This window comes from Galleria mellonella, unplaced genomic scaffold (assembly GCF_026898425.1).
Source record: "Galleria mellonella isolate WM207_F2 unplaced genomic scaffold, CSIRO_AGI_GalMel_v1 utg1812, whole genome shotgun sequence".
Taxonomy (NCBI): domain Eukaryota; kingdom Metazoa; phylum Arthropoda; class Insecta; order Lepidoptera; family Pyralidae; genus Galleria; species Galleria mellonella.
In genome coordinates, this window is record NW_026442022.1 from 549,886 (window position 1) to 577,029 (window position 27,144).

General features: G+C 34.9%; 1 protein-coding gene across 1 annotated transcript in view; it reads right to left on the reverse strand.

The window, feature by feature from the left end:
• Positions 1-27,144, reverse strand: part of LOC113518817 (synaptic vesicle glycoprotein 2B-like) — a 52,930-nt gene that overhangs the window by 18,847 nt on the left and 6,939 nt on the right. The window contains exon 2 of the mRNA XM_026903816.3: positions 15,375-15,428. Within this exon, the coding sequence (XP_026759617.1) occupies positions 15,375-15,428 (54 nt within the window). The remainder of the gene's footprint in view (positions 1-15,374; positions 15,429-27,144) is intronic.

A 27,144-nucleotide genomic window follows, 5' to 3' on the forward strand; every position in this document is an offset into this window, starting at 1 on the left:
CGGTTGAAACACGAATGGGACAGAGGTGTCCAAGCAAATAACAAGTAAGCAAAAAACAGCCTCTGAAAATTCACGTATAGTCTATTTCAATATTTAATCCCAAAAAAAACTGACTTCATTTGTGACAAAACAGTCATTTCGGTATAAAAAGAAAACTACTAAATCAATTGTCATAAAATTCTATAAAACCAATCTGTAAGTATAGTCCTTTTAGATAAAAAAATAATTTTTCAAATCCATTCACAACTGACGGAGTTATGAGGTGACAAACATATGAACAACACAACTGAAATGAATCTTGTAGTCGATTGAAAAACAAAAGAATAGTTGATTCGAATAATTATACTAGTTATTACCTGCGACTTTGCCTGCGTGACCGAGATATTATATATTGATTGACGACAATATTAACTAGTCTTTATTTATCCCAAATGCTATGTTTATAAATAAATTTTCACTCGCAATCGCTCAGGCTGTGAAGTGAGCTCCCTGCCGAGGTTTTTCCTAGAGACTACATTATGGGGTTCTTCAAAAAAGTTATATTAAGGTTTCTTCAGGATCAGCAACGCGCACGTGACACCCCTAGTGTTGCAGTGTTGCAGGAGTCCATAGGCTACAGTAACCCTTTACCATTAGGTGGGCTTGTTTAGCTTGCTTGCTACTTTCTTTGTTTTCCATCTTTGTGGTATGAAAAAATTCAACGGAATTCAATATGAATAATATTTTTACATTCTGAAAAAAAATTATACCGCCCATTGTTTTCTCAGTGTGAACATTTCATGTCAAGTAGAGTCAAGTCAATTATTTATTTGCACAAACATAGGTTGATTAGATTACATGATATTATATACAAAATTAAGATCGCTATGTTGCACCGTTTTCGGGCATACAAATATTACAAAATCCCTTACCAAAATCATTAAATACAGTATCAATCATCAATTCAAGAAACATAAATCTAATTATTATGTATTGTTAAAATTAGGCATTAGAACAATTAATGTCACAGGCATGAAAAGTGAATATGTAATTCAACAACAACATATATACATACATATCTGTCACGCCTGTCTCCCATTAGGGTAGGCAGAAACAATGGAACGCCAAATGCTTCGATTCAAACAAACCTCTCTCGTTTCCTCCACGCTCGCCGGTTACGTGTACATTTAATTTGACCCTTTTTCAGTACGTCGCCAATTTGGTCGACATACGTCCGTCTAGGGCGGCCCCTACCGACATCTCCAATCAATTCAACAACAAATACACAAAAATTGATAAAAATACGATTTAAATTCATTTTATGTCAAGTAATTGTTTGTATATATTTATAATAAGTTTACTACTGTAATATTTTGAAGGAAACAATCTATGCATCAATACAAATACATGAGCAGTACGCTCATGTCTATAGGCGACGGTTACCACTTTCCATCAGGTGGGCCGTCAGTTTGTTTGCCATTCTAAGTTGTATAAAAAAAAAACGGAAAAAATAGATATACCAAACGACTTACTATCTCCGTCATTAGCTCCACATATAATCTCCTTATACCTTCCCTTTTCGCGTTATAAACCTATTTCGTAAACAAGTATGAAATTTTAACGAGCAATTATTTTAATTTTCGCGTATTATAAACATGGTAATGAAGGCTTTAAACGGTCATTAAGTATTTTACGGGTATAAATAATGTCGTATTCAGTTATGATAATTTATTCCGACCCATCGAATAGCTTTCAGTTTCGTGCTTGACTAGACATGTCGAAAATCGTCGACAACGCCAGCTTGATATATTTACTTATAATTGCAAAATATATAGAAACAGAAGCGTGTTAAATAATAAGCAAATACAGATACAAATAGATTACACAATTATATAATTATAGATTTAAAAAAAAGTACGTTTTGCATGACCTTTTTTTTTTTTTGATGGGTGAAAATGGTATGGTAACACCGCCTGCGCTAACGGGATACGCTGGCGGAGCACCAGTGAATCATGATGAATCCGTCAGGAATTAACTGCATGACCTATTAACTATCACGTAGATCTTAAACATCTAGATGGAGAGTTTAATAGTTAAAAACCGCCCCAAAATGATTAGCCAACTGTTGACTAAAATGTTGTTTTTTTGATATTGTACAAAAATCTGTAGATGTATGCAGCATATTCCTTTTTAAAAGGCCGGCGGCGCGCCTGCAATACCTTTGGTGTTGTGGGTGATCATGAGCGGCGGTAGTCACTTACCATCAGGTGAGCCGCATGCTCGTTTAGAATAGAACAGAATAGAAATTTAATATTTGCCCCCTACGTTATAAAAAAAGTGTATTACTGAGAGATACTTTGTATAAAACTCATTAGGTTGGGTACCTCTATCCCATTCGTGTTTTTCTCGCTAAGCATTTGCTCAGTGAGGCTCCATCATAGATATTCTCAAAAGGATCTAAACCCTCAGAAATGGTAACATATTAGAGGTTTTATTTGGCATCGTAGTGTATTCTCTGACGTCCATGGTGTTCTTCACGTTCATAGGTAGTGACTGCTACTTTCCGTGGAAGGGCCGTTAATTTATTTACCGTTCTATTTTGCATAAAAAATTTAAGGTTATGATAAAAGTCTCTTCTAAAAAGGTTAATACAATTTTATATTTTCTTTCAGAAAAGAGCGCCATTAAGAAAGTCTATTTGTGACAAATTATTTTTAGCGTAATACTTTATCTAGATACTATTGATCTATGGTGTAGACACCTACTTGTAACTATTATGTGAATATTCACCTCAATATTTAGCGTTTTGCAGTAGAAGGTGAATTTTTTTCTTTTTCATATAAATATAACTAATGTGATTTACTATAATTTGGTGTACAGAAATATTCAGTTCAACGACCAGCATCGCCTCCCACACTCGCTGTTGACACCTACCTGTTGAAAGAAACGTTCTCACGTAGACATTTCTTTACTTTAAACTCTTTTTTCCATAGGATTTTTCAAGATTGTTTAAAATATTTCTTATTTATCTATTTATATTATTACTAACTTGAGGATCAGCGCAAATTTCAATACAATATACTAGTGGATTAGGTTTAACTATTCCCACATTTAGAGGCAAACACAGTATGCTTTGTTTGAGAAATATTAAAATAGAATTAAATTATTAAACTATTAAATGTTATCAAATGAAAAAAAAAATATTAATATTTTTATTATATTTTAATACCTAACAATTCAAATTACTTCAATTAAATTTAAATTAAAAATAAAATAAAACATAATGGCGAGGTATGTACCTCTCCATTATGTTCTGTTTTTATTTTATACCTTTAAACTTTTTATATCTTTCTTCCTGTGCTGCTTTATTGAGATTAAAATAAGCATTAATTTCATCATAACACAGGAATTAGTTTCCAATAAAGAACAAAAATAAATAAAGCAATAATTTTAACGCATTACAAAAATTTTGACAAGTGGTGAGCTTTTTTTTGGAACATATTAAGTAACACTTGCATAATTATTATGTTATTTACAGAATGACATAATTTGCATCTTATTATTAAATAGCACTGACATTGAATTTTTTTTTTTTATTTTTATACAACTTAGAATGGCAAACAAGCTGACGGCCCACCTGATGGAAAATGGTAACCGTCGCCTATAGAGATGAGCAGTACCATGGATATAACAGAGTATACTGTTTCGCCCATGATACCCCCTATGCGTTGCCATTCCTGAGGACTCAGGTGTTATTCCTCTGTACCGTGTAAATTCACGCCATATCCCACCCTTCAAACCGAAACACAGCCATGCAAACACAACTGCTTTACTGTTGAAACACGAATGAGACAGAGGTACCCAAGCAATCGACTTTTGTACAAAGTCTATCTCTGGTAAGGAATTGTAGCATATGTAGTTTTTTTATATATGAAAGAATTTTAAAATTTTGTTGTTTTTCTTTTGAGTTTTTTCATTGACAACCAAAAATCAAATCTTTCGTATTTATATTAAGTTGAGACGATGAGTTGTACAAAAGAAATATCTCACGAAATAAAAGTTTACTGTTAGATTTTAAGTATTTTTAACTTTTAACAATAGAATTATATAAATATTCGTTATTTTTATGCTTTTTTTAATTTTTTTATACAACTTAGAATGGCAAACAAGCTGACAGCCCACCTGCCAGTCCTTGTAGCCAAGCAAATCGATTTTTGTACAAACTCTCTGGCTTTTTCTAATACCCACGGGAAAAGAAGGGGTGGCCCATTCTATGGCGGGACTACACGGCAAATTCTAAATTTAAATTATATTAACCTCTAAACGTGGTGGTGCTGCTGTGTTACACGCGCAAAATTTTTAATACCCTGTGAGGAAAAAATACTAATAAAATATATTTTCGTAAACTTTGTTTAGACTCATTACAATTGCATGTAGCTAATGTGCTATTTCAGTGTTGTTTGTTCACAAAATTCAGTCAAACGAATGTTTATGATCTCAATACGCCATTGTTGTGTAGCTAATAAAAACGTGTCAAGCATGTGTCGTATATAGCACGGTTCCGTACTTTATTATATTATTGAACGATTTTTTTTTATAATTTTTTCACAAGTGTTTATTTTATTCAGAAAACCAAGACATTGTGACAAATAATTTAGATAGACAAATAAATAATTTATCTATCTCTACTTTTAAGTAATTTAAAAACTTCTTTTTACTATACAAATTACATTACAATTTATAAAGAGAGTTCGCATGTTCGCATGTTAAGCGCGAATGAGCTAAGCATAAAATAATGTTATATTATCTGTGACACAAGATAAAGAATCAATATTATACATTCGGTCTTTCTTAACACCGCGACTGCGAAAAAACGACGCGTCTACCAACTATTTCACGAGACGTTTATTGACAAAATACTCCATCTATACATATATGAACTATCATTGTGCAAGTTTATTTTATTTTAGTTTAGTGAAGAAACTTTATTACGTCTTTTTTGAAGAACCCTATACTCTAGTACTCACTAGCGAAAACTGTGTTTTTAAAAATGAATGATCGATTAAAATAACAGTAAAGAAAGAAAACGTATCTATTTTCTAATACAAATAAAATTAAATAAATAACTATTATAAATACTGTATTTCACTTGAATCATTCAATTGTCATTGTATATTTTTGTTTATGGTGCAATAAAGAACTAAATAAATAAACAGTCAGTAATGTTATTTATTTATATATTTATTTGCATTTATTTATTTATAAATTGCCCACTACACTTATATTATCCCAAAACGTGTTAACTAAAACTTAAACATTTTAAACATTTATAAAATCTATCTAATTTATCATTAAATATACCAATATCTGGCTGCTGAGCAATCAGAGAATTGAGCAGAGATATAGCCTGATAAGTGGGAGCAAACTGAGCCGAGCCATTCAATCGTTTCACTACAGAACCCTAAATGTGTTTACGCTGACGCTTTGTTCCAGCAGTGAGACAGCACAGTACGCCTCACCTTGACGCGTCCGTCTGTTTGTAAGGCCTGAATTAACCGTACTGATTGATAGAACATCTGTTGCTCTCTAGACAACGTTAAATGATGGCCTTTCATTTGTTTTATTCGTCATTGTATTTGATTTTTCGATTATTAAAGATAAAATAGTACTTTATATTATTCTCAATTTCGTGTATAATATAGTATATATCATATATGTGTAAGTATATTTGTTATTCATATATATTTATTCGTTTATATATGTAATTTTAGTATGTATGTATATCAAAAATTACTAGTACCGCATTCGAGTATTCTGACACTTCCCTTTTGTCGTCATGTCCTTCATTGTTCTAATAAAAGTACACAATTCTCTCTGAATACATTTCTCCTTTCTGATAATCACTTTATATATTTACAACAGTATAGCTCTATCAAATATAAACCGATTTGGGGAATTCTTTTTTTATTTGAGAGGATGTATTTACACATTAGTACTGAGTCTTCAGGAATGGCAACCCATGGGGGGTATAACGGGCGAAACAGTATACTCTGTTATGTCCATGGTACTGCTCATGTCTATAGGCGACGGTTACCACTTTCCATCAGGTGGGCCGTCAGCTTGTTCGCCATTCTAAGTTGTATAAAAAAAAATCAAAAGAACTACTTTTGCTGCAATTAAAATCTTTTTTTTTTAATTTATGGAATAATAATAATAACATAAATCTTTATTTCACTCTTTGTTACAATATAGTTTGAAGTCCCTAACTTCCGAGGTAGGTGTGAAAAAACCTGTTTCAGGAGTTAGTGCCCTCTTCCATATGTTGTTGTTAAACATTTTTAGTGAAACAATATGAAACAGAGAAGTAACAAATACAAAAACAAAAATTACAATTGAGCCCATAATTTTAGAAAACAATAATTTATGAGTTCAGTGAAATTGTGATAAAAATGTATGCGTGCGTGCGTGCGTGCGTGCGTTCGTGCGTTCGTGCGTTCGTGCGTTCGTGCGTGCGTGCGTGCGTGCGTGCATGCGTGTGTGTCTGTGTGGATGTGGGTGTGTGCGTATGTATGTATGACATATGAATAGGAATAAAATTCAATTATACACACAACAACATTATGTTCTAAAGATAAATTGTAAATGAGTTACACGCGGTAAAATGTAAAACCCATGGGTAGTAACCCATTATTAGGTTTAAATTGAAAGTAAAATAGGAGAATTATTTTTTAATTGTTAATAATTAACATATAATAATTCATATAGACTATTTTTAATTTAATCAAAAACAATTTGTGTAATAATTTAATACGAATTGTATCGAAACTAAAAACTAATATTGAACAGAGACTGTGCCGAATAAAAAATGTTTGATGGAGGACTCAGGTATCGACTCGTGCAGCCGGGATTTTCCACGGGGAAACCACACAGCTCAATACTTTAATGTCCTGGCACGTAAACTGCAAGTGCAACGTTTGTATTATTCTACAACGAAAGGGAGCTAAGCCACATTATCTAACGAGTATCAGAAATGATCCGATATGTCTTCGTGTTAATTCGGAAATTAAATCATAGTTTTTTTTTTTCTTTTTTATATACACTTGTATAAAGTATTCAAACTGCATTTTAATTTATCCTATTGTGCTGTATTTACGCATCCTTCTGATATGGTATAACTACTTGACCTGATTCCTTCTTCATCTCTTCAACATCGGATGATCAGACAGGGTGAGAGCCTCCACCCTTACGTCGTGGGGTTAAAGGGATTGTTAGCAATGGAGTTTGACAGCCCATTGTTAGCAATATACCCACTTAGGTCGATCTCCACGTGGTTCCCCCTGGAAACCATCGTGAACAATTCTTGTCGAATTCCTCACGATGGGCTAACTGACCTGCTTCATCCTCACCTATAATCTCTCACTGGTGCCCCGCCGGTGTACACTGATAGCGCGGGCGGGGTTACTATTCCATTAAACCCCATAAAAAAAAACCAGACGGGGCGAGAGGCTCCACCCTTACGTCTTAGACATATCATTTATACGCACGGAGCGCTTTGCGTCTTACTTTATCATTTGCACGGCTAAGGATCAAATAGAAAAAAAAACTTCTGGATTTTTTATGTAACTTCTATGAGACCAATCTATGTAATTATTTTTTTATTTATTTTAATACTTTATTGTACACATTAGTTATATAAATATGACAGAGGTAAACAAAAGTACAAAGGCGAGCTTAACTCTGATAGAGTTTTCTTCCAGCAACACCCAAAGTGGAAAGGAGCATCAATGTCAGCGGATACAGCAGTGTACAATTTTTAAACAGGCTAATGTACTTTCTGAAAAAAAAACTTCTTAAATGCTCTATAAATGATGAAATTCTGAGATAAATAACATAAAACAGTACAATCGAATCAAATACAATCGTTGGTCTCTACGCAGTTCCCCCTGGATATCATCGTGGTTAACTCTGGTAGAATTCGTCAGGATGTGCCAACTGATCTGCTTTCATCCTCACCTATCATCTCTCACTAGTGCCCCGTCACCGTATACCGATAGAGCAGACCGACTTACCAGTATCACCTTATCACCGGGGGGAAGGGATTGTTAGTTATGCGAACTATCCGTCGTATGCTAGCAATATACTTTGTCAGGTCGACGTGGTTCGCCTGGAAACCTTCGTGCATCGTGCATCCAGATGTTATTCATCACAATGGACTAACTGTCCTGCCTTTCGTTCTCATCTATCATCCTACACTGGTGTTCCATCATCCATAAAAAAAATACCGAATTTTATTCAAATCCGTTTGGTAGCTTTTTTTTTGCGTGAATAAGTACCAAATATTCATACATTCATCCATCCATTCATACAAACTTCCACATTTTTAATATTAAATAGGATTAGTGGAGCCGCCTCCATCCCCACCATCCTGGCATCACCAGTCACCAGCTGCTATTAATCGCGGCCGTCATTATAAGTGTTGCCATTAACAGTAATCGGCTGATGGGGCTTTTACCATAACGAAGGGTGGGGCCGTGACGTCACGGCGGCAAGGTTACTCCAAGAGCGCAGTTCTGACGACTCCACTTGATAAATAGATCAATTATATTTGCTACTATGTACAATCTGTAGTATTCTTAGGGTTCCGTAACCGAGAAGGAAAAATTGAATCATTATAGGACCGCTTTGCTGCCCGTCAACCTGTCCGTCTTTTAAGACCCTTTTTCTCAGTAACACGTGGAGGTATCAAGCTTAAATTAATACCAAATACTTAAGACTATAATTCCTTAATGCTGTAAAAAAATCAAACTTTTAAGTTAACGCAATCAAAAGATATGGCTGTTTAAACGTATATGTGTTTTGTGTGTGTATGTGTGCAAAGAAATCAAAACCTATACAGTACTTGCCGTTGACCTGGAACCATGATATTTGGCAAGAAGGAATATCGTACAGCACAAGTAAAGGGAAAAATCTGAAGACTGTAAATATGTAGTTATATAGCAATTTTTTCCAATTATTATTTGTATAGAACCCTCAGTGTACAAAACGGACACACACTTGGTCGAGTTTTTTAAAAAAGAATAAAATATAAAACTTAATTGAATACAATTTCTTTTAAATTCAAATGCAAACTCTGCAAATGTAAAATCATTTGAAAAGAGTAACTGTTAAGTTTCTTGCGGATTCTTGTTAATAGATAACGACATCCCAAACCCAGCAGTACAATCATAAAAAAATTACGATTTAAAAGAGTTTGTAAACAAGTTTATTTGAATAAAGATTATTTCCGTACTATTCTATTTTTTATTTTATTTCTATTATTTGTACTACTCTGGGTATTTATTAAATCACGCCCACATGCACTGTGTTTTTATAAAAAAAACAAGTATTTAAATATGTCTCTCAATTATTTAATACGTACCGATATACCAGTATAAGATCTGCTTAGTTTGTGTTGCCATTTTTAACAGCTACTAGCATTATGGCTACACTATCTATGTAGATATTTATATGAATGGCAGAGATTGGAATAACTAACTAACTATTGGTCATTAAAAGCTAGCTAAAGGTAAATAAGCGTACGATTTAAAAGCAAATCTTTAATTTTTATTTAATTTAATCTTCAAAAGAAACCATAAAGTAGTAATTCTTTGATCGCCACATTTGCCAAACAGGCAGCGAGGACACAGCAAGGTTTGTTTTGGCGCGAAAACGCAGTTTATATGACAGCTTGCGGCCATTTTGAAATCATTGCAAAACTTCACTTTAGGTGTCCTAAATAAGTCGCATGTTTTTGTAAACCGTAATTTATATCTGGAATTAGTAGACTTGAAAGTGTATCCTATAATCAAAATAAATTAATGAAGCTTCATAGTTTATGATTGAAACTCTATAATAGAGCATTGAAGCTGGTTATATTCTCTTACTATTTCTATACCATTAAAGGTTAATTACTGTAGCAGTTATTAAATAAATATAATACAAAAACGTCAAAGAATCGATTTATAAACCTTATTAAACATATAGTCAGATCTTGTATATAGTTAAATCATAGACGCTATCAATATACGCTGACGGGGCATCAGTGAGAGAGGAGGTAAGTATAACAGCAGTAAGTCAGTTGTTAGACCCCGTTATAAATAAACCTTTACCCTTCAAATCATGTAGTTAATCTTAACTAACATGCTATCTTTCACAGATGCCCTCAATAAATTCTACATTGCTAGGGGGGAAGGGATCGTTAGTAATGCGGGCTACCAATTCCATTGCTAGCAATATACCCTGTCAGGTCGACCTTCACACGGTTCCCCCTGGAAACCATCGTGCTGAGTTCCAGGTGTATTCATCACGATGGGCTGACTGACCTGCTTTTTTCATTATTCACCTATCATCCCTCACTGGTGCTCCGCCAGCGTATACCGTTAGCGTATACGGGGTTATCACTCCATTCAAAAACAAAAATCTACTTTGCTATACACATCTAGGTATAGGTTATTAGTACCACTTCACATCAGATGTGCCAACAATTTGGTTTGCCTATTCCAAGTCACATAAAACAAATAGTTTTGTGACTCACCTGGGATCGAATCTTTATGCATTTGAGTTAAACAAATTAAATTGTTCGGAAGCAATGACACAGGCACAGGTAGAAACTTTAAACTTCTATCGTCATATATTTACATCGATGGTTAAAAATAAATCCAACTGCTAGTTAAACGAACGTAATTAAATTTTGCGAGTCCAGTTGACCCAGAACTTAATTGTTTTAACGCCAGCCCAACGTTTTATAACTATCTCTATCAAAAATATTTATTGTCTTTCTGGCATTGAATGGTCTCTACCGCCCATCATTTCTTTTTTACAACTCGGAATTGGTAATGAGCTGACGACTCAGTAAATGGGAAGTGGTCACTGCGTGGTTTTTTTTTATACAACTTATGGTAGAATGGCAAACAAGCTGACGGCCCACCTGACGGAAAGTGGTAACCGTCGCCTATAGACATGAGCGGTACCATGGACATAACAGAGTATACTGTTTCGCCCATTATACCCCCCATGCGTTGCCATTCCTGAGGACTCAGATGTTATTCCTCTGTAACCTGTAAATTCACGCCATAATCTATCCTTCAAACTGAAACACAACCATGCAAACACAACTGCTTCACGATAGAAACACGAATAGGACAGAGGTACTCAAGCAATCGACTTTTGTACAAAGTCTCCCTCTGGTGGTCTCTATCGTATTATTACTGTATTTATAAACTTTTCACCCTCTACGACCGCAGATTTTAGAAGTAGGAATCCGACCACTATTAAACGCTATATCAAAGTAAAGCATACAGCAGTTTTTAAATTACACCTTCAGGAATATAAACAATGAAAATCGCATTCAGTTTGGTGCAGTAGTTATTATGTAATGCTGGAACAAACACGGAGACAGGAAGACTGATGACAGATTTTTTTAAATTATTCTTTTAGCATCTATTGCTCCTATTTAAACCCCTTACAAAAAAAAAATCATTTTTTGAAAATCTAGTTCTAATTCTAGTTACTATTTGATAATATAAATAATATTTATTTATTTATTTATATATTTATTCACAATTTGTGTATGTGTATTGTATTTACATTATTTCCATCGGTACCTTTCATGCATTGGATTACCCAAATTATATTATTTTCTCTCTAACTACACTGGGTTGGCTGGAAGAGATCTCTTTCAGAAATAAACCCTCCCTTGCTAACAAGTTGTTAAACTAATCGTCACATGTATTGTTTAAGTGCAATAAATAATATATATATAAGAAGTAAAATAAGAAGTGCCGCCATGCGGTCCGGCATAGAAAAGGCCACCCCTTCCTTCCCGTGGGTATTATAAAAGAGGGGACTAAAGGAATTTAACAGTTGAGGTACAGGCAGCAATGTTCTTCTTAAAACATCTCCAAAGTCTAATTATGGTTGCCAATCCGCCTGCCAAGCGTGGCAAATAGCGTAGGTGGGGTACCATTTCATTATCATCCATTAAAAAAGTCTCCTCCTGATAGTTTATTTATTTTACATACCATTGATTTTCACTCGGTTAACTATATGGAGTAAAGATATAGACGGATTAGACATGCACTTGTGTAGACGGTAAATAAAAAAAGAAACACTTGTTTATACAATGTTATAAACAAATGGTTTTTTAAACGCAACGTTTTTTGTAATTACATGGTTTTTTACATAAGCATACATACATACATACATACATATCTGTCACGCCTGTCTCCCATTAGGGTAGGCAGAAACAATGGAACGCCAAATGCTTCGATTCAAACAAACCTCATTCGCTTCTTCCACATTCCTCAATCTTGTCATACACGCTCGTCGGTTACGGGTACTTTTAATTTGGCCCTTCTTCAGCACGTCGCCTATTCGGTCGACGTACGTCCGTCTAGGGCGGCCCCTACCGACATCTCCATTCATTCTTGCTCGATAAATCTCTTTCGTAATTCTTCTTTCATCCATCCTCTCCAAATGACCAAACCAACGCAACATTCCTTTTTCAATTTTTGTCACTACATCATCTTTACATAAGCACTTCACCATAAATTGTAACAGTCTAAAAATACTTACTTCTCTGTTGTTTCAGTGCGAGAAACAAAACTGTAAGTGAGCCATGATTTGGCTCGGTGTATTGAGATTTCCATAATATTATCGTACAATAGTAAATTTGAAATAAAAATACAATATCATATATAAGTTAATTTCAACTTCATAATAATGTAACAAGGAAGCCAGACAAATGCTTTATTATTATTTTTTAAATTTTACAAAAAATCTCATCTACCCTCTTAAGGAGAGGAGATGGCAACTATTCCCCGGCAGAAGTACAGTCGGCCCGGGTTCAGGGCCCCAGGGAGAGAAACCCGCGTACAATGCGGACAGAATCTAAGAGCACCGCTTTCTGCATCTTTCTCGGGAGTGAGCCGCCTCGGAATCCCAACCGTCTGAGATGTTGTTCCAGGCTGGTTGGGTTATTATTATTATTTTATTTCAGCCGTTAACTGTCCACTGCTAACCATAAACCTTCTCCATAATAGTTTTGCCAGAAGTTGCTACGCTTGGCAGGCGGGTTAGCAACCGCAGTTAGGCTTTTAGAGATGTTTAATAGGAACGCTGCTGCCCATGTGTTATTCCTCCGTACCCAGTAAATTTACACCATACTCCACCCTTCAAACCGAAACACAGCCATGCAAACACAACTACTTTACGGTTGAAACACGAATGGGACAGAGGTACCCAAGCAATCGACTTTTGTATAAAGTCTCCCTCTGGTAAAATTTAAATTAAGTCCTACCCAAATGGCTCAATCTGAAAATCAGCACTGTAGCTGCTCTGCTGCAGCATAACGCTCAGAGGGGACCATTTCGGCAAACAATGCGTAAAAGCTTCACCTCCTATACATGTTGTGTTACTCTGTATGAACCTTTTTTGGAAGTGTAACAATGTTTGCTAAATAAACTATTTTTTTTTTGTTAATTAATAATTAAATCTTAATTAGTGTTCCTCAAAAATCCATTTTAAATTTCTTAAAAAAAAAATTTAAAGGCGAGAGACACGTGCCAGAGTTTTCAGACAGTGACAGAAAAAAAATACCGCCTATTCCATATTAAAAATTTAACCTATTAACATTACAAGAGGGCGAGTCCCACGTAATATTAAGGTCAAACAGGGTGTAGTCTCTAATTAGAGGACGTAAATTACAGTAGCTGTGATCCAGCAGTAGTCAGGCGATGCACGCTTTTGTTTCCGTCATAAACTTCACAGCTGCATCAAGCTATAAACACCTCGTTTGTTTTGACAATCTAATTGAGATAAATCATGACTTTTCTAGCCGTCGTTTCTATTGACGTGTAGTCCTGGCGTAGAACCACCTCTTCCTTTCCCGTGGGCGTCGTAAAAGACACTAAGAAAACTTAAAAGTCGAGGGATGGGCAGCAGCGTCCCTTTTAAAACATCTCTAAAGCATAACTGTGGTTGCCAATCCGGCAAGCTTTTGTCATGCAAAATAGATGAAGACAGTATTATTTACAGATGATACTTCTTTGATTTTTAAAGTTGAAAGATTTACTAATAAATAATGACAATTTGCATAGTGCTTTGCTGCATTTCTTGCATTGATTTACAACTAATCTAATGTTAAATGCTAAAAAAATAAAATGCTTAATTTTTTCTCTATCTAAAAATCATAATTCCAAATCGAATGTTATCGATCGTTAAATAACGAGCCACTTGATTTTATAGATTCCACTGTCTTCCTTGGAGTCACTGTTGATAATAAAACTCAATAGGGTTCCTCATATTTAAAACCTTGCAACTAAATAATAATTAGTGAATTTACAAAGTACAGAGGATTAACACCTGAGTCCTCAGGAATGGCAACGCATGGGGCGTATCATGGGCGAAACAGTATACTCTGTTATGTCCATGGCACTACTCATGTCTATAGGCGACGGTTACCACTTTCCATCAGGTGAGCCGTCAGCTTGTTTGCCATTCTAAGTTGTATAAAAAAATTAATAAATTTTGCGACGTACACTGTACGCAGGGTTAAACAATATACTAATATTGAGACTGACAATTTTGTTTATTTTAGTTACTTTCATAGTATACTGCCCTATAGAATATTATTATTGGGTAAAGCAGCCGACATCCAAAGCGTATTTGTATCACAAAAATGTGTTGTTCGCGCAATTTATTCTATGGAAAGTCGTGAATCATTAAGAGAGAAATTTAAGGAAGCCAATTTTCTCACTGTAGCTTCACAATACGTATACGCAGCAATCTTCGAATGTTTCTTTAAAACGGCGATCTTATTAAATTTAAAAACAATGACGATTTAAAAGTGCTTGTAAACAAGTTTATTTAAACAAAAAATATTTGAATTTAAATTTGAAGAAGGACATAAACGCTACTCTGTAACTCAATGAATCTAAGCATCCCGGACACGAACGACGTCGCGGAAATTATATTTATTTATTTAACTCTTTATTGCACCATAAGTAAAAATATACAATGACAAGTGAATAATTCAAGTGAAATACAGTAACATAAATACAGATTGGAATATATACATAAAGGTACAAAAGGCGGTGTTATCGCTAGGGCGATCTCTTACAGACAACCTTTAGTTAAAGGAGAACAGATAGAAAAGGGCAGGTGGCGCAAGAGTGAATTAATATATATATATATATATATATATATATATATATATATATATATATATATATATATATTTATACATATATATATTTATACACATATATATATTTATACACATATATATATATATATATATATATATATATATATATATATATATATATCTTGATAAAAAAACAGTATAGTAAACTCACCAGCGTAATGTAGGGCTGTCTCGAAGGGCGCGCGCTGCACCCGCTCCTTGCTTTCTGCCAACAAACAAAAATAGATCAGTCCGTCGTACGCGATGTGCCAAACATTCAGCGAATACGGCGGTGTACAGGGAAATGTGACAACAACACGTATTGAGCGAACTTTGGACCGTCCACATATATAATAATATAAAACGCTATGTCCGGCCTAAGAGTGATCTTTGATCACAATAAAATATTTTTTTTTTTATACAACTTAGAATGTCAAACAAGCTGACGGCCCACCTGATGGAAAGTGGTAACCGTCGCCTATAGACGTGAACAGTACCATGGACATAACAAAGTGTACTGTTTCGCCCATGATACTCCCCATGCGTTGCCATTCCTGAGGACTCGGGTGTTATTCCTCTGTACCCTATAAATTCACTGCCATATCCCACCCTTCAAACCGAAACACAGCCATGTCAAACACAGCTGCTTCACGGTTGAAATACGAATGGAACAGAGTTAAATAGAGTTAGAATAAAGATGTTTATCACTGTACTTATACTACATATAAACGTATAACTTAACTCCCAATAAAATTGGTGGTAGGCGACAGTGGTTGGGGGAAGGGGATGCCTAATAAAATAACTCTGTACATCAATTACTGCGAATGTCGCTATTAACTTGAAAATGAAGCGATGGCGATGGCGAAAATGGCGCACAAACATGGTGTCGATAATAAAATAGAACTAGAGATGGGAAAAATACCTAAATATATTTTATTGTATTATATATTCAATTTTTTACTGGGTATTATTTAGTTTATCTTTAACTGTACGGTTATTACCCTTATACATTCTACAGTTTTCTTTCAGCGTCTCAAAGGTTGACTGTAAGAGATCCCTTTATAACGCCGCCATTGTATATTAAATCGTTTATCAGTGCTTAATTTGAATTATATACAATAAAGATTTTACAATACAATCAATACAATATATAATGATATTTTTTATAGATAGAACACTTTATTTGAGCCATTTATGACACACGTAAATTAACTAATTAAATTAATACAATCAAATGATTAACATATTAAGGAAAAATATTTACGCCAAGTGTGTCGCAGTGACCCAAATAGGCTACAGCTCAGTGATAGTTTTGCTTAAAAGCAAACCACTGGGGGCTTACCATCAAATGTTATCCGAAATTTCAGGGTTGAACGAATCGCAAATTTGATGTTATAATTACATAATTAACACTGTTCAAAAATAATAAAAATGTTAAAATATTGTTTCTTTGGACTTTTATGGTCTACCATAAATTCTAATTTATGACTAACAAAATATTAATCTCCATTGACTGGGACGATTTCGGTATGAAAGAAAATATGAAATTGTGTTCGAAAATTCGGAATTTCATTTCATGGTGGACCCCTGATTTTCAGCTGCAGCCTGAAGCTAGGCTACACGGACGCGTGCAAAGAACCTAGTGTCCCTGTACAACCAGATTAACATACAGATATAAAAATATATTATATAAATATATACATAATGTAATATAGGTACATAAATACATAAATCTTCTTCCTTTTATTCTAAATGCTTTACTGTTCAGGCAGTCCGTCTATGGAACTCACTGCCTACCTCTATTCGGTGCGCCCAAACTCTTACTAGCTTCAAAACCTCTGTTAAATCTTACTACCTCTCACTTTAGTACTATTTTCCTGTGTTCTCTCTTCGTTTTCCTTCGTCATTTTTTTCTGTTGTATGTATGCTGTTAAGTATGTGTATGTTATGTATATATTTAATTGTGTATATATTACATATGTATGTGTATGTATGTATGTAAGTTATGTATATATTTAATTGTGTATATATTATATATGTATGTGTATATATTATATATGTATGTGTATATATGTATGTATGTATCTATATATGTTTGTATATGATAATATTTATATAATAGTGCGCCACCTACTCTTTGTCTTTTTCTCAATGTCCTCTACCCAAAGGTTGTCTGGAAGAGATTGCTTAGCGATAAGGCCGCCTTTTGTATCACTTCTCATTAATATTTACTGTATTTGTTATTTCTCTTTTTACTTGGTGCAATAAAGTGTAAATAAATAAATAAATAAATAAATAAATAAATAAATAATGCAAAATAAATATAGATGTTTGATCGTTAAATATTCGTTTAAAAAAATAATCCGATGTATAAATGCTAAGTGTTAACAAAAATATTGTAACAAGTAAGTAATATTGGGTGGATTTATGTATATATATAGCATTGTAAGCATCCTTAGCTATAAATATCAAGAAAAATCCGATTGTATTACATATTTACAGTTTGTAGCTACCGTATTTATTTTACGAGTACTTTAGTTGAACGAACAGTCGATGTCCTATTCAAATTGATCTTTTTTCTTTTCCTAAAAACCTTAATCAAATCAACCTATGTATCCAAATAATTGAACCCTTCTTTGCATAACGGTGGAAATTTCCATCATAACATTGAATGCCCAAAAATTATGTAAAAGAACAAATTCACTTTAAGTTGATCGTGTCTGGATACCTTTTTAATGTCCATTGCAGAAAAAAAAACATAGCTGTCAAATTTATTTTTTTAACCATTAATCCTTTAATTTTGAACATCAATTACATAACCTTGATTTATTTCACCAATAAAAAAAATCATGCAAAGAAGGATTAACTACCAGTAAATGGGGGAAAGGGATTGTTAGCAATGGAGTTTGACAGCCCCATTGCTAGCAATATGCCTTATTAGGTCGACCTCCACGTGGTTCTCCCTGAAAACCATCGTGAACAATTCTTGTTGAATTCGTCACGATGGGCTAACTGACCTACTTCATCCTCACCTTCACTGGTGCCCCGCCGGTGTATACCGATAGCGCGGCTTACCATTCCATTATCATCCATTAAAAAAAAACTACCAAAAAATAAAGTTTAAAAAAATATTACACATTTAGGGGCCCTTTACGATAAATGCTAAACGGTTTATGTCGAAAAGCCAAGTTATTTGAAATATTATTCGTTTCACTGGTCCTCACTATTCACTATAATAAAGGCGTCGTCTCAAGTTACGTACCTGGGTAGTCCAAGGTCGCTGGATCTATTTTATTTTACGATGAACATAAACGTTTCGGTTGTGATAAAAGTAACGAATCTAAATTAAATGGTATCGCGGTTCGTTTGTAATACTAGAAAAAACAATTGATGTTTTAATTAGGTCGGTTTTTGTGGTACTCTTAATTGTTAGCGTGAAGACTCTCGTTTACATGATTCGGTTATAATCGATTATATTGAAATAGAAATAGTTTAAATAAGAATCGTAATGGTAGACATGCTGTTTTGCGTAAATAATTCTTCAGACTCCATATTGTTGTGGAAATTCTTTTAGATAAAATATTTCTGTTGTAAATATATATATATATATATATATATATATATATATATATATATATACAACTTAGAATGGCAAACAAGCTGACGGCCCACCTGATGGAAAGTGGTAACCGTCGCCTATAGACATGAGCAGTACCATGGACATAACAGAGTATACTGTTTCACCCATGATACCCCCCATGCGTTGCCACTCCTGAGGACTCAGGTGTTATTCCTCTGTACCCAGTAAATTCACGCCATATCCCACCCTTCAAACCGAAACCCAGCCATGCAAACACAACTGTTTCACGATTGAAACACGAATGGGACAGAGGTAACCAAGCAATCGACTTTTGTACAAATTCTCCCTCTGGTTATATAAAATAATGATTATGGCTGTTTGATTATCTATTTTATATTAATTTATTAGATTTTAGTTAGCAATAATAATAAGAAAATTTCACTGTTCATCAAATTGAGTGGAGGTTTTTTAATGATTAATATAAATATATTTTTTAATAAGGATTCATGCGGGAAAGATTGTCATAGATAGTTTGTTTAAATATAAACTAATGAAAATGTAAACAAACGAATGCTCGATCGGACCGAAAGGCAGTCTGTTAATGTCCAACAGTTACGCAAATCACAAAACGATTAATTGACTGTTTCGAATTTTATTTAAACAATTTTTGTGTGATAATTTTAACAAAACTTTGATTTTATGAAATGAAATGAAATATTTATTTGCTTTAAACAGACATTTGACATTATAAGGGCCATGTGACAAAACTTTTTGGCATCTATTTAATTGACTTAAAATTGTAGGCGTGCAAATCTAATTTAATTTATTAAATAAGGATACAAATTTAACTTAGAGATTGTTATGATTATAGAATAATAAAAAAAGAAAAAAAACATTTAAAAAAACGATTGAAAGAGTACACACACACACACACACATATATATATATATATATATATATATATATATATATATATATATATGAGATATATATGTATATTAACAAGTTCTTAAACTAATCGCTGTATCTTATTTTTTCAAGTGCAGTAAAGAATATAGAATTAATAATAGCATTTTAGAGGAATCCAAATAAATTCATCATTGTCTTGTGGTACGCGAATGGAATTAGTATCATAAGTACATGGCAGATATGTAATTCTATTTATGTTGTGAACAGTTCGCTTGCCAAACGATTTGTCTTTGATAATGTGATACTACACGAGACGTGGCTATCAACTGTTTGTAATACGGAGTAAATGTAATAAAAGAACATCCGTCTGTACGGAAACTTTATTTTATTAATAAACATTAACAGAATAATAATAGTAGTACTCTTGACTTACTCCAATGTCTCTAATTAGGTAAGTGGAGTAAGTCAATAATATCGATAAGTGGAGATGAAATCATGGTGGACCCACCATGAAATGTTTTCCGAAATCTCAGAGTCGAAGATACATAAGAAAAACTATTGTAGATGGGTTTTATGTACGCAATAGAACTTAAAACTATGATTTTCAGAATTTTTTTCTGTTTGTACGTTTTAGTGCGCTAATCTCAGAAACGGCCTAACCGATTTTGAACACGGTTTTCATTAATACGTTGCGGTTTACTTCACTTATAATTAAGTCTTCGTTTTATTTCAATCAGTTCATAAATAAAAAAGTTATATCAATCTAAAGAATCACATATAAAATGCTATAAAATAACCGATCAGTTGAATTGGCTGAACTTTATGAAGATATTAGGTACGTAGTTATCAATATAAGCGCAGACGGAGTGACCATTCCATTTTCACCCATTAAAAAGAAATCATTCACATTTCTAATATTAATAAAATGGGGGGAAGGGATTGTTAGTAATGCGGATTATCAGTCCCATTGCTAACAATATACCCTTACAGGTCGACCTCCCCGTGGTCCCCCTTGAAAACCATCGTGCTGAATTCTAAGTGTATTTATCACGATGGGCTAACTGACCTGCCTTTTCATCCTCACCTATCATCCCTCATTGGTGCCCCGCCAGCGTATACCGATAGCGCAGGCGGGGTTACCATTTCATTATCATTCATAAAAAAATATTAATAAAATAGTGATTAATGGGATTACAATAATATCACCATTAAAGTCGACATTGATACTTCACTTTGGGTTTCATCATCATCAGTATTATATCAGTATCAACCATTAACTGTCCACTACTGAACTTAGACGTCCCCCATAAAGGAGGTTTTAACAGTAGTTGCCACGATTGGCAGGCGAATTGGCAACCGCAGTTACAATTTGGTGATGTTTTAAGTAGGACGCTGCTACCCCATATCTCGACCATTACGTTCCCTTAATCGTCTCTTACGACATCCACGGAAAAGGAAGGGGTGGCACATTCTATGCCGGGACCACACTTCGGGTTTGCTTGAAGAAAACTCTTACAAATTTAAATTGTAAGAAGCAATAAAGAGAGTAATTCCAATACACCATTACAAGAAAGGAAAACAGCAATATAAATCCTATATGTATTCATGTACATATAGGATATGCGAAACAGTATACTCTGTTATGTCCATGGTACTGCTCATGTCTATAGGCGACGGTTACCACTTTCCATCAGGTGGGCCGTCAGCTTGTTTGCCATTCTAAGTTGTATAACAAAAAGAAACATAATATAGAGTTGTTACAATGTTCTTATGATGAGTAAGTACATGAAACCCTGTTTGGGTGGAGCAAAATTTAGAAAGGTTTAGGCTGTGTCTTTCTCTTGTGGGGAGTTTGAGAGATCCTCTTGTGGGGTCTAAGATATTATACATAACCTTTTAACCGCTTAATTCGAAAAGTAGTTCTAACTTAGAAGAATGAGCAAGAAACTCAGCTGTCTTTTCAAACAAACGTTGCATGTGTCAGTGTTGTTATCCAATTTCGTGTCCATACAAATTACTAACATGCAATATTTATTTTAATATATAATTAACAATACCTACTTACAAATTTGGACTTGAGCAAAAAATAAATCAATTACAGTTACCAAGATCACAACCAAACTCTACAAGGGGGAAAGAGATTGTTAGTAATGGAGACTGAGAATCCCATTGCTAGCAATATACCTAACTAGGTCGACCTCCTCGCGGTTCTCCCTGGAAACTAGCATGGTTAATTCCTGATGAATTCATCATGATGGGCTAACTGGCCTGTTTTCATTCTCATCTATCACCCTTCACTGGTGCTCCGCTAGCGTAACCCGTTAGCGCAGACGGGGTTACCATACCATTTACACCCAACAAAAAAAAAACCAAACTCTACAAGCACCCGTTCACGAGAATGACGGACCAACTAACCATTTTATAAAATTCAACCGTATTTTAGGGAATCCAAAGTCCAAGAATTCGTCATGGCCATTAAAAAAATAAATAAAAAATAAACAGTATATAGAAAATTATAAAAAGGTTCAGTGAACTTGAACGCAAGTGGCCACTGCGGGCTGGCGCGTGCCGTGTCGCGGGCGGCGTGGCGACCGTCATTGACAGCGATGGTCTAAAATAGCTGACCCACAGAACCGGCGTCCGATCTAATTCGTCCGAGGCGACCACGCAACCGACGCAATCGAGGTAAACAAACATTATCCTTAGTTTAATTCACCAGAGGGAGACTGCACAAAGGTCGCCTGATTAAGATACTGTCTCTGTCTCGCTCTAATTTAAAATCGCTCTTGACACCTTAACAACTCGAGCAATTATCACGAAAAGTCGCATAAATGTAGTATTTGAACGTCAGGGGGAGAAAAAATTGGTAGTAATAGGGATTAGCCACCCCATAAATCAAAGCTAGCAATAAACCCTATCAGGTCGACCTCCCCGCTGTTCCTCCTGGAAACCATCATGATTGATTTATTGTTGAATTTGTCATGATGGGCTAACTGACTTGCTTCATACTCATCTATCATCCCGCACTGGTACCTCGCCAGTGTATACCGATAGCGCAGGCGGGGTTACTATGCCATTTTCACCCAGTAAGAAAAACATGAAAATCCCTCTTGACACCTTAACAACACAAACAATTAACATAAAAAGTGGCATACAGGTAAGAAACGACGAATGACATATTTGAAAATAACATATCCTGGTCTGTCGGATGAAGTCGCGAGTAAAAAGAGGGAGACTTTGTACAAAAGTCGATTGCTTGGGTACCTCTGTCCCATTCGTGTTTCCACCGTGAAGCAATTGTGTTTGCATAGCTGTGTTTCGGTTTGAAGGGTGGGATATGGCATGAATTTACTGGGTACAGAGGAATAACACCTGAGTCCTCAGGAATGGCAACGCATGGGGGGTATCATGGGCGAAACAGTATACTCTGTTATGTCCATGGTACTGCTCATGTCTATAAGCGACGGTTACCACTTTTCATCGGGTGGGCCGTCAGCTTGTTTGCCATTCTAAGTTGTATAAAAAAAAACAGTAATGTTAAACTTTCTCGTGAGTGAATTAAATGTCAAAAAATATAAAACTGGTTATTTGATTAGAATTGATCTATTTAATTCCGCTGCCATTAGTATGTGTGTGACTGCCAACACTTAAAACAAAAATCACCACTATTACTACCAGAAGTGCCACAAACTTCCATTGTGGCCATCAATCTCCGACTGCCATTTTGTTTACGCACGTATTGCGACACATGTTAATTGAAAAAAATAATTGTATATCAAATAACCAATTATGTGAACTTCCGCAAGATAACACCTAGTTTAATAAAAAAGATATACAATAAAAAAAAACTAATACTAAACTAAACTAACTAACTAACTAAATACTAATTGCCACAATGTCAATAAATTCTAGCAAACTAAATTAAAACAAATATATTAAATGTATTAATTACAAAGGAACACAACAATAAGCAGGCTTTGTCGTTATCTCAAATTAATCCGTCGACCATCGCATCATCACTAATCAACATCAATTGGTAGTGATCTACGAAGGACTAAACGATTTGACACTTTTCAGCTGAAAAAAACTAGATGAAACTGCATCGAACCGGTTTAATCCTGTTCAATCCAACCGTAACCAGTTTTTGTATGACGTTATTAGTTATTTTCGTTTTCGTTTATCAAAGGGACGATCAAACTGTTGTTAATGTACTTCAAAAAGAAGTTTGTTAATTAGTCTTCACTTTTTATGTGTTTGTACGAATATGTATGTGTACATTACTTCATATTTCAGGCATATTATTAGATTAATAAAATTTACAAAAAATTTTGCATTTAAAAGTGTATTTCTGGATTACTTTATGATCTGGGGGCCTACCATGAAATGAAATTCCGAAGTTTCGGACTCAATTTCGTGTTTTCTTTCATACCTAATACGGCCCAGTAAATAGAGCTTAACACTTCGTTCGTCACAAATTCTACCATAGAAGTCCAAAGGAATAATAATTTAATATTTTTAATATTTTTAAAACGGTATGTATTATGTAATTTTAACATCAAATTGTGTTTCGTTCGGCTCCAAAATTTCGGAAAACATTTCATGGTAGGCCCTCTAATGTATTTTGTACGCAACTTTTTTGTTTTTGTACTATTTTAAACTATAGATATATATAGTAAATAATGAATCGTGTCTACTTACAGAATATCCTGAGCCATTAAAAACTAGAAAATGTAATATTTTATATAGAGATTAAGTATATTGGAATTTTCTATGCATAATGATTTTTTAAGAAACCTCGTGCGAACGTAAGAATACACAGTCGGAGCTGATCATGTCCATGCCCATGGTACTGCTCATATCTACAAGAGACGGTACCGCTTTCCATCAGGTGGGCCGTCAGCTTTTTTTTTTATACAACTTAGAATGGCAAACAAGCTGACGGCCCACCTGATGGAAAGTGGTAACCGTCGCCTATAGACATGAGCAGTACCATGGACATAACAGAGTATACTGTTTCGCCCCTGATACCCCCCCCCCCCCCCCCCCCATGCGTTACCATTCCTGAGGGCTTAGGTGTTATTCCTCTGTACCCTGTAAATTCACGCCATATCCCACCCTTCAAACCGAAACACAGCCATGCAAACACAACTGCTTCACGGTTGAAACACGAATGGGACAGAGGTACCGAAGCAATCGACTTTTGTACAAAAACTCCCTCTGGTAACGAGAGAGTTGTTTGCTATTCAAAGTAGCATAAAAAAAAATTAATTAGTACAGTGATCTCGTATTAATTCAATAAATAAATATTTTTAATAACAAACTAAATAAAAATAGAGTAGAACGGTGAATCTTCATGTTTTTTTAAAGACGTTTAAGATTATGACGTCATATGGAGGTATTTTTATCCATGCTTGTTTGTATATATATGTCGCCTTATCAACATTAGCCGTCCGATTTATGATTAAAGACTTTATTTGTCTGTCTATCTGTGGCGTCGTAACTCCCAAATAGATGGCCTAATTTCAAAACAGCTTATTTTTTGTTTGATAGACGGTTAAATTTAGTTGGAGATTTGAAACCATTTATTTATTACGTTGTCAGGAGTGTTTCATGATAATTACCGTCCATTTGTTTAACTCATAAATAATTTTCACTTTTCGCGACTTCAAAAAACAATATCTATTTGAAGTTGCCTGCATTTTTTGTGTGTAAACATATTTTGCGTTTATCCTTGCCAAATTCTGAACAGTTTTTTAATGTGTGGTAATGTAAAGGTAACTCCACCCGCGCTATCGGTATATACCGGCGGGGCACCAGTGAAGGATGATAGGTGAGGATGAAGCAGGTCAGTTAGCCTATCGTGACGAATTCAACAAGAATTGTTCACGATGGTTTTCAGGGGGAACCACGTGGAGGTCGACCTAACGGGTATACTGCTATCAGTACCGGTTTTTTATTTTTTTGATGGGTGAAAATGGTATGGTAACCCCGCCTGCGCTAACGGGATACGCTGGCGGAGCACCAGTGAAGGGTGATAGATGAGAATGAAAACAGGCCAGTTAGCCCATCATGATGAATTCATCAGGAATTAACCATGATTGTTTCCAGGGAGAACCGCGAAGAGATCGACCTGGTTGGGTATATTGCTAGCAATGGGATTCTCATTTACTAACTCCATTACTAACAAGTCCTTTCCCCCCAGTACCGAATGGTTACGTTAGCGCGCGCTGTCATCCGGTTACGTTTAATGTCCCGCCAGTAAGAACTAACCTACTTCAGCACGCTCCCTTAACTCACGCAGTACAGTTATTAAATAATATTATAAACATCATTGACATATTTAGTAGTAGCCTGCCAGAGATATTAGAAGCGGCTCAGACATATCTAAAGTCGTGTTAAATACATTTATTATAACTTTGTATGTTAGCACACTAGGTTTATAACATCGATTTGGCTTTTGCTGTTATAATGTTGTAATTATTTTTAACGAATAAATAAATAAAAATAAAATTAAAAAAAAATCCCTCGAAACAAGTTTAAAACAACACCTTTATCCAGTGGGCCAATCGGGTACGGGAGCAATTCGTGACGCAATACCGTCGTTATCATGCCTTGTGCCCGTGTGTAATGGAGTGGTACAATTTAATTAACAGATAAAGCTCGCCACCGCATCTAGACAGTAGCGGACCGTCACTAGATACGCGATACGGTGGCATTCACCTTGCGGACGCAGATATTGTCGTTGTTTTGGTGCATACGTAAGAGTTTACAAACATTGTTTCCGAATATGTTTTGGTACGTAAAAAACAATAGCTCAGTCGTGTAAAAAAATTAATATTTTTATGCAATTCAAAATGACAGCGTTCTCGATGAAAAGTGATAACTGTCGCCTGTAAATGCGAACACCACAGTAGTTATCGCAGGATATACTGTGACGCCTAATGTACTTGCCCTTTATATGTTGCTAACATATGGCAGCAACGCTAAGCAACAATAATGACCACAGAAATATGCGCTCAACGCAAAATTGTTTGTGATATACATTTATTTATTTATTCAAAGAATTTATTGTACATTAATTTTTTATAGTTTTTTACCAGGACAACTATGTCCTTCTCCGTTCCAAGTACAATAGAATTATTCGCATTTATAATTTACCAGAGGGAGACTTTGTACAAAAGTCGATTGCTTGGGCACCTCTGCCCCATTCGTGTTTCTACCGTGAAGCAGGTGTGTTTTCAAGGCTGTGTTTCGGTTTGAAGGGTGGGATATGGCGTTAATTTACTGGGTACAGAGGAATAACACCTGAGTCCTCAGGAATGGCAACGCATGGGGGGTATCATGGGCGAAACAGTATACTCTGTTATGTCCATGGTACTGCTCATGTCTATAGGCGACGGTTACCACTTTCCATCAGGTGGGCAGTCAGCTTGTTTGCCATTCTAAGTTGTAT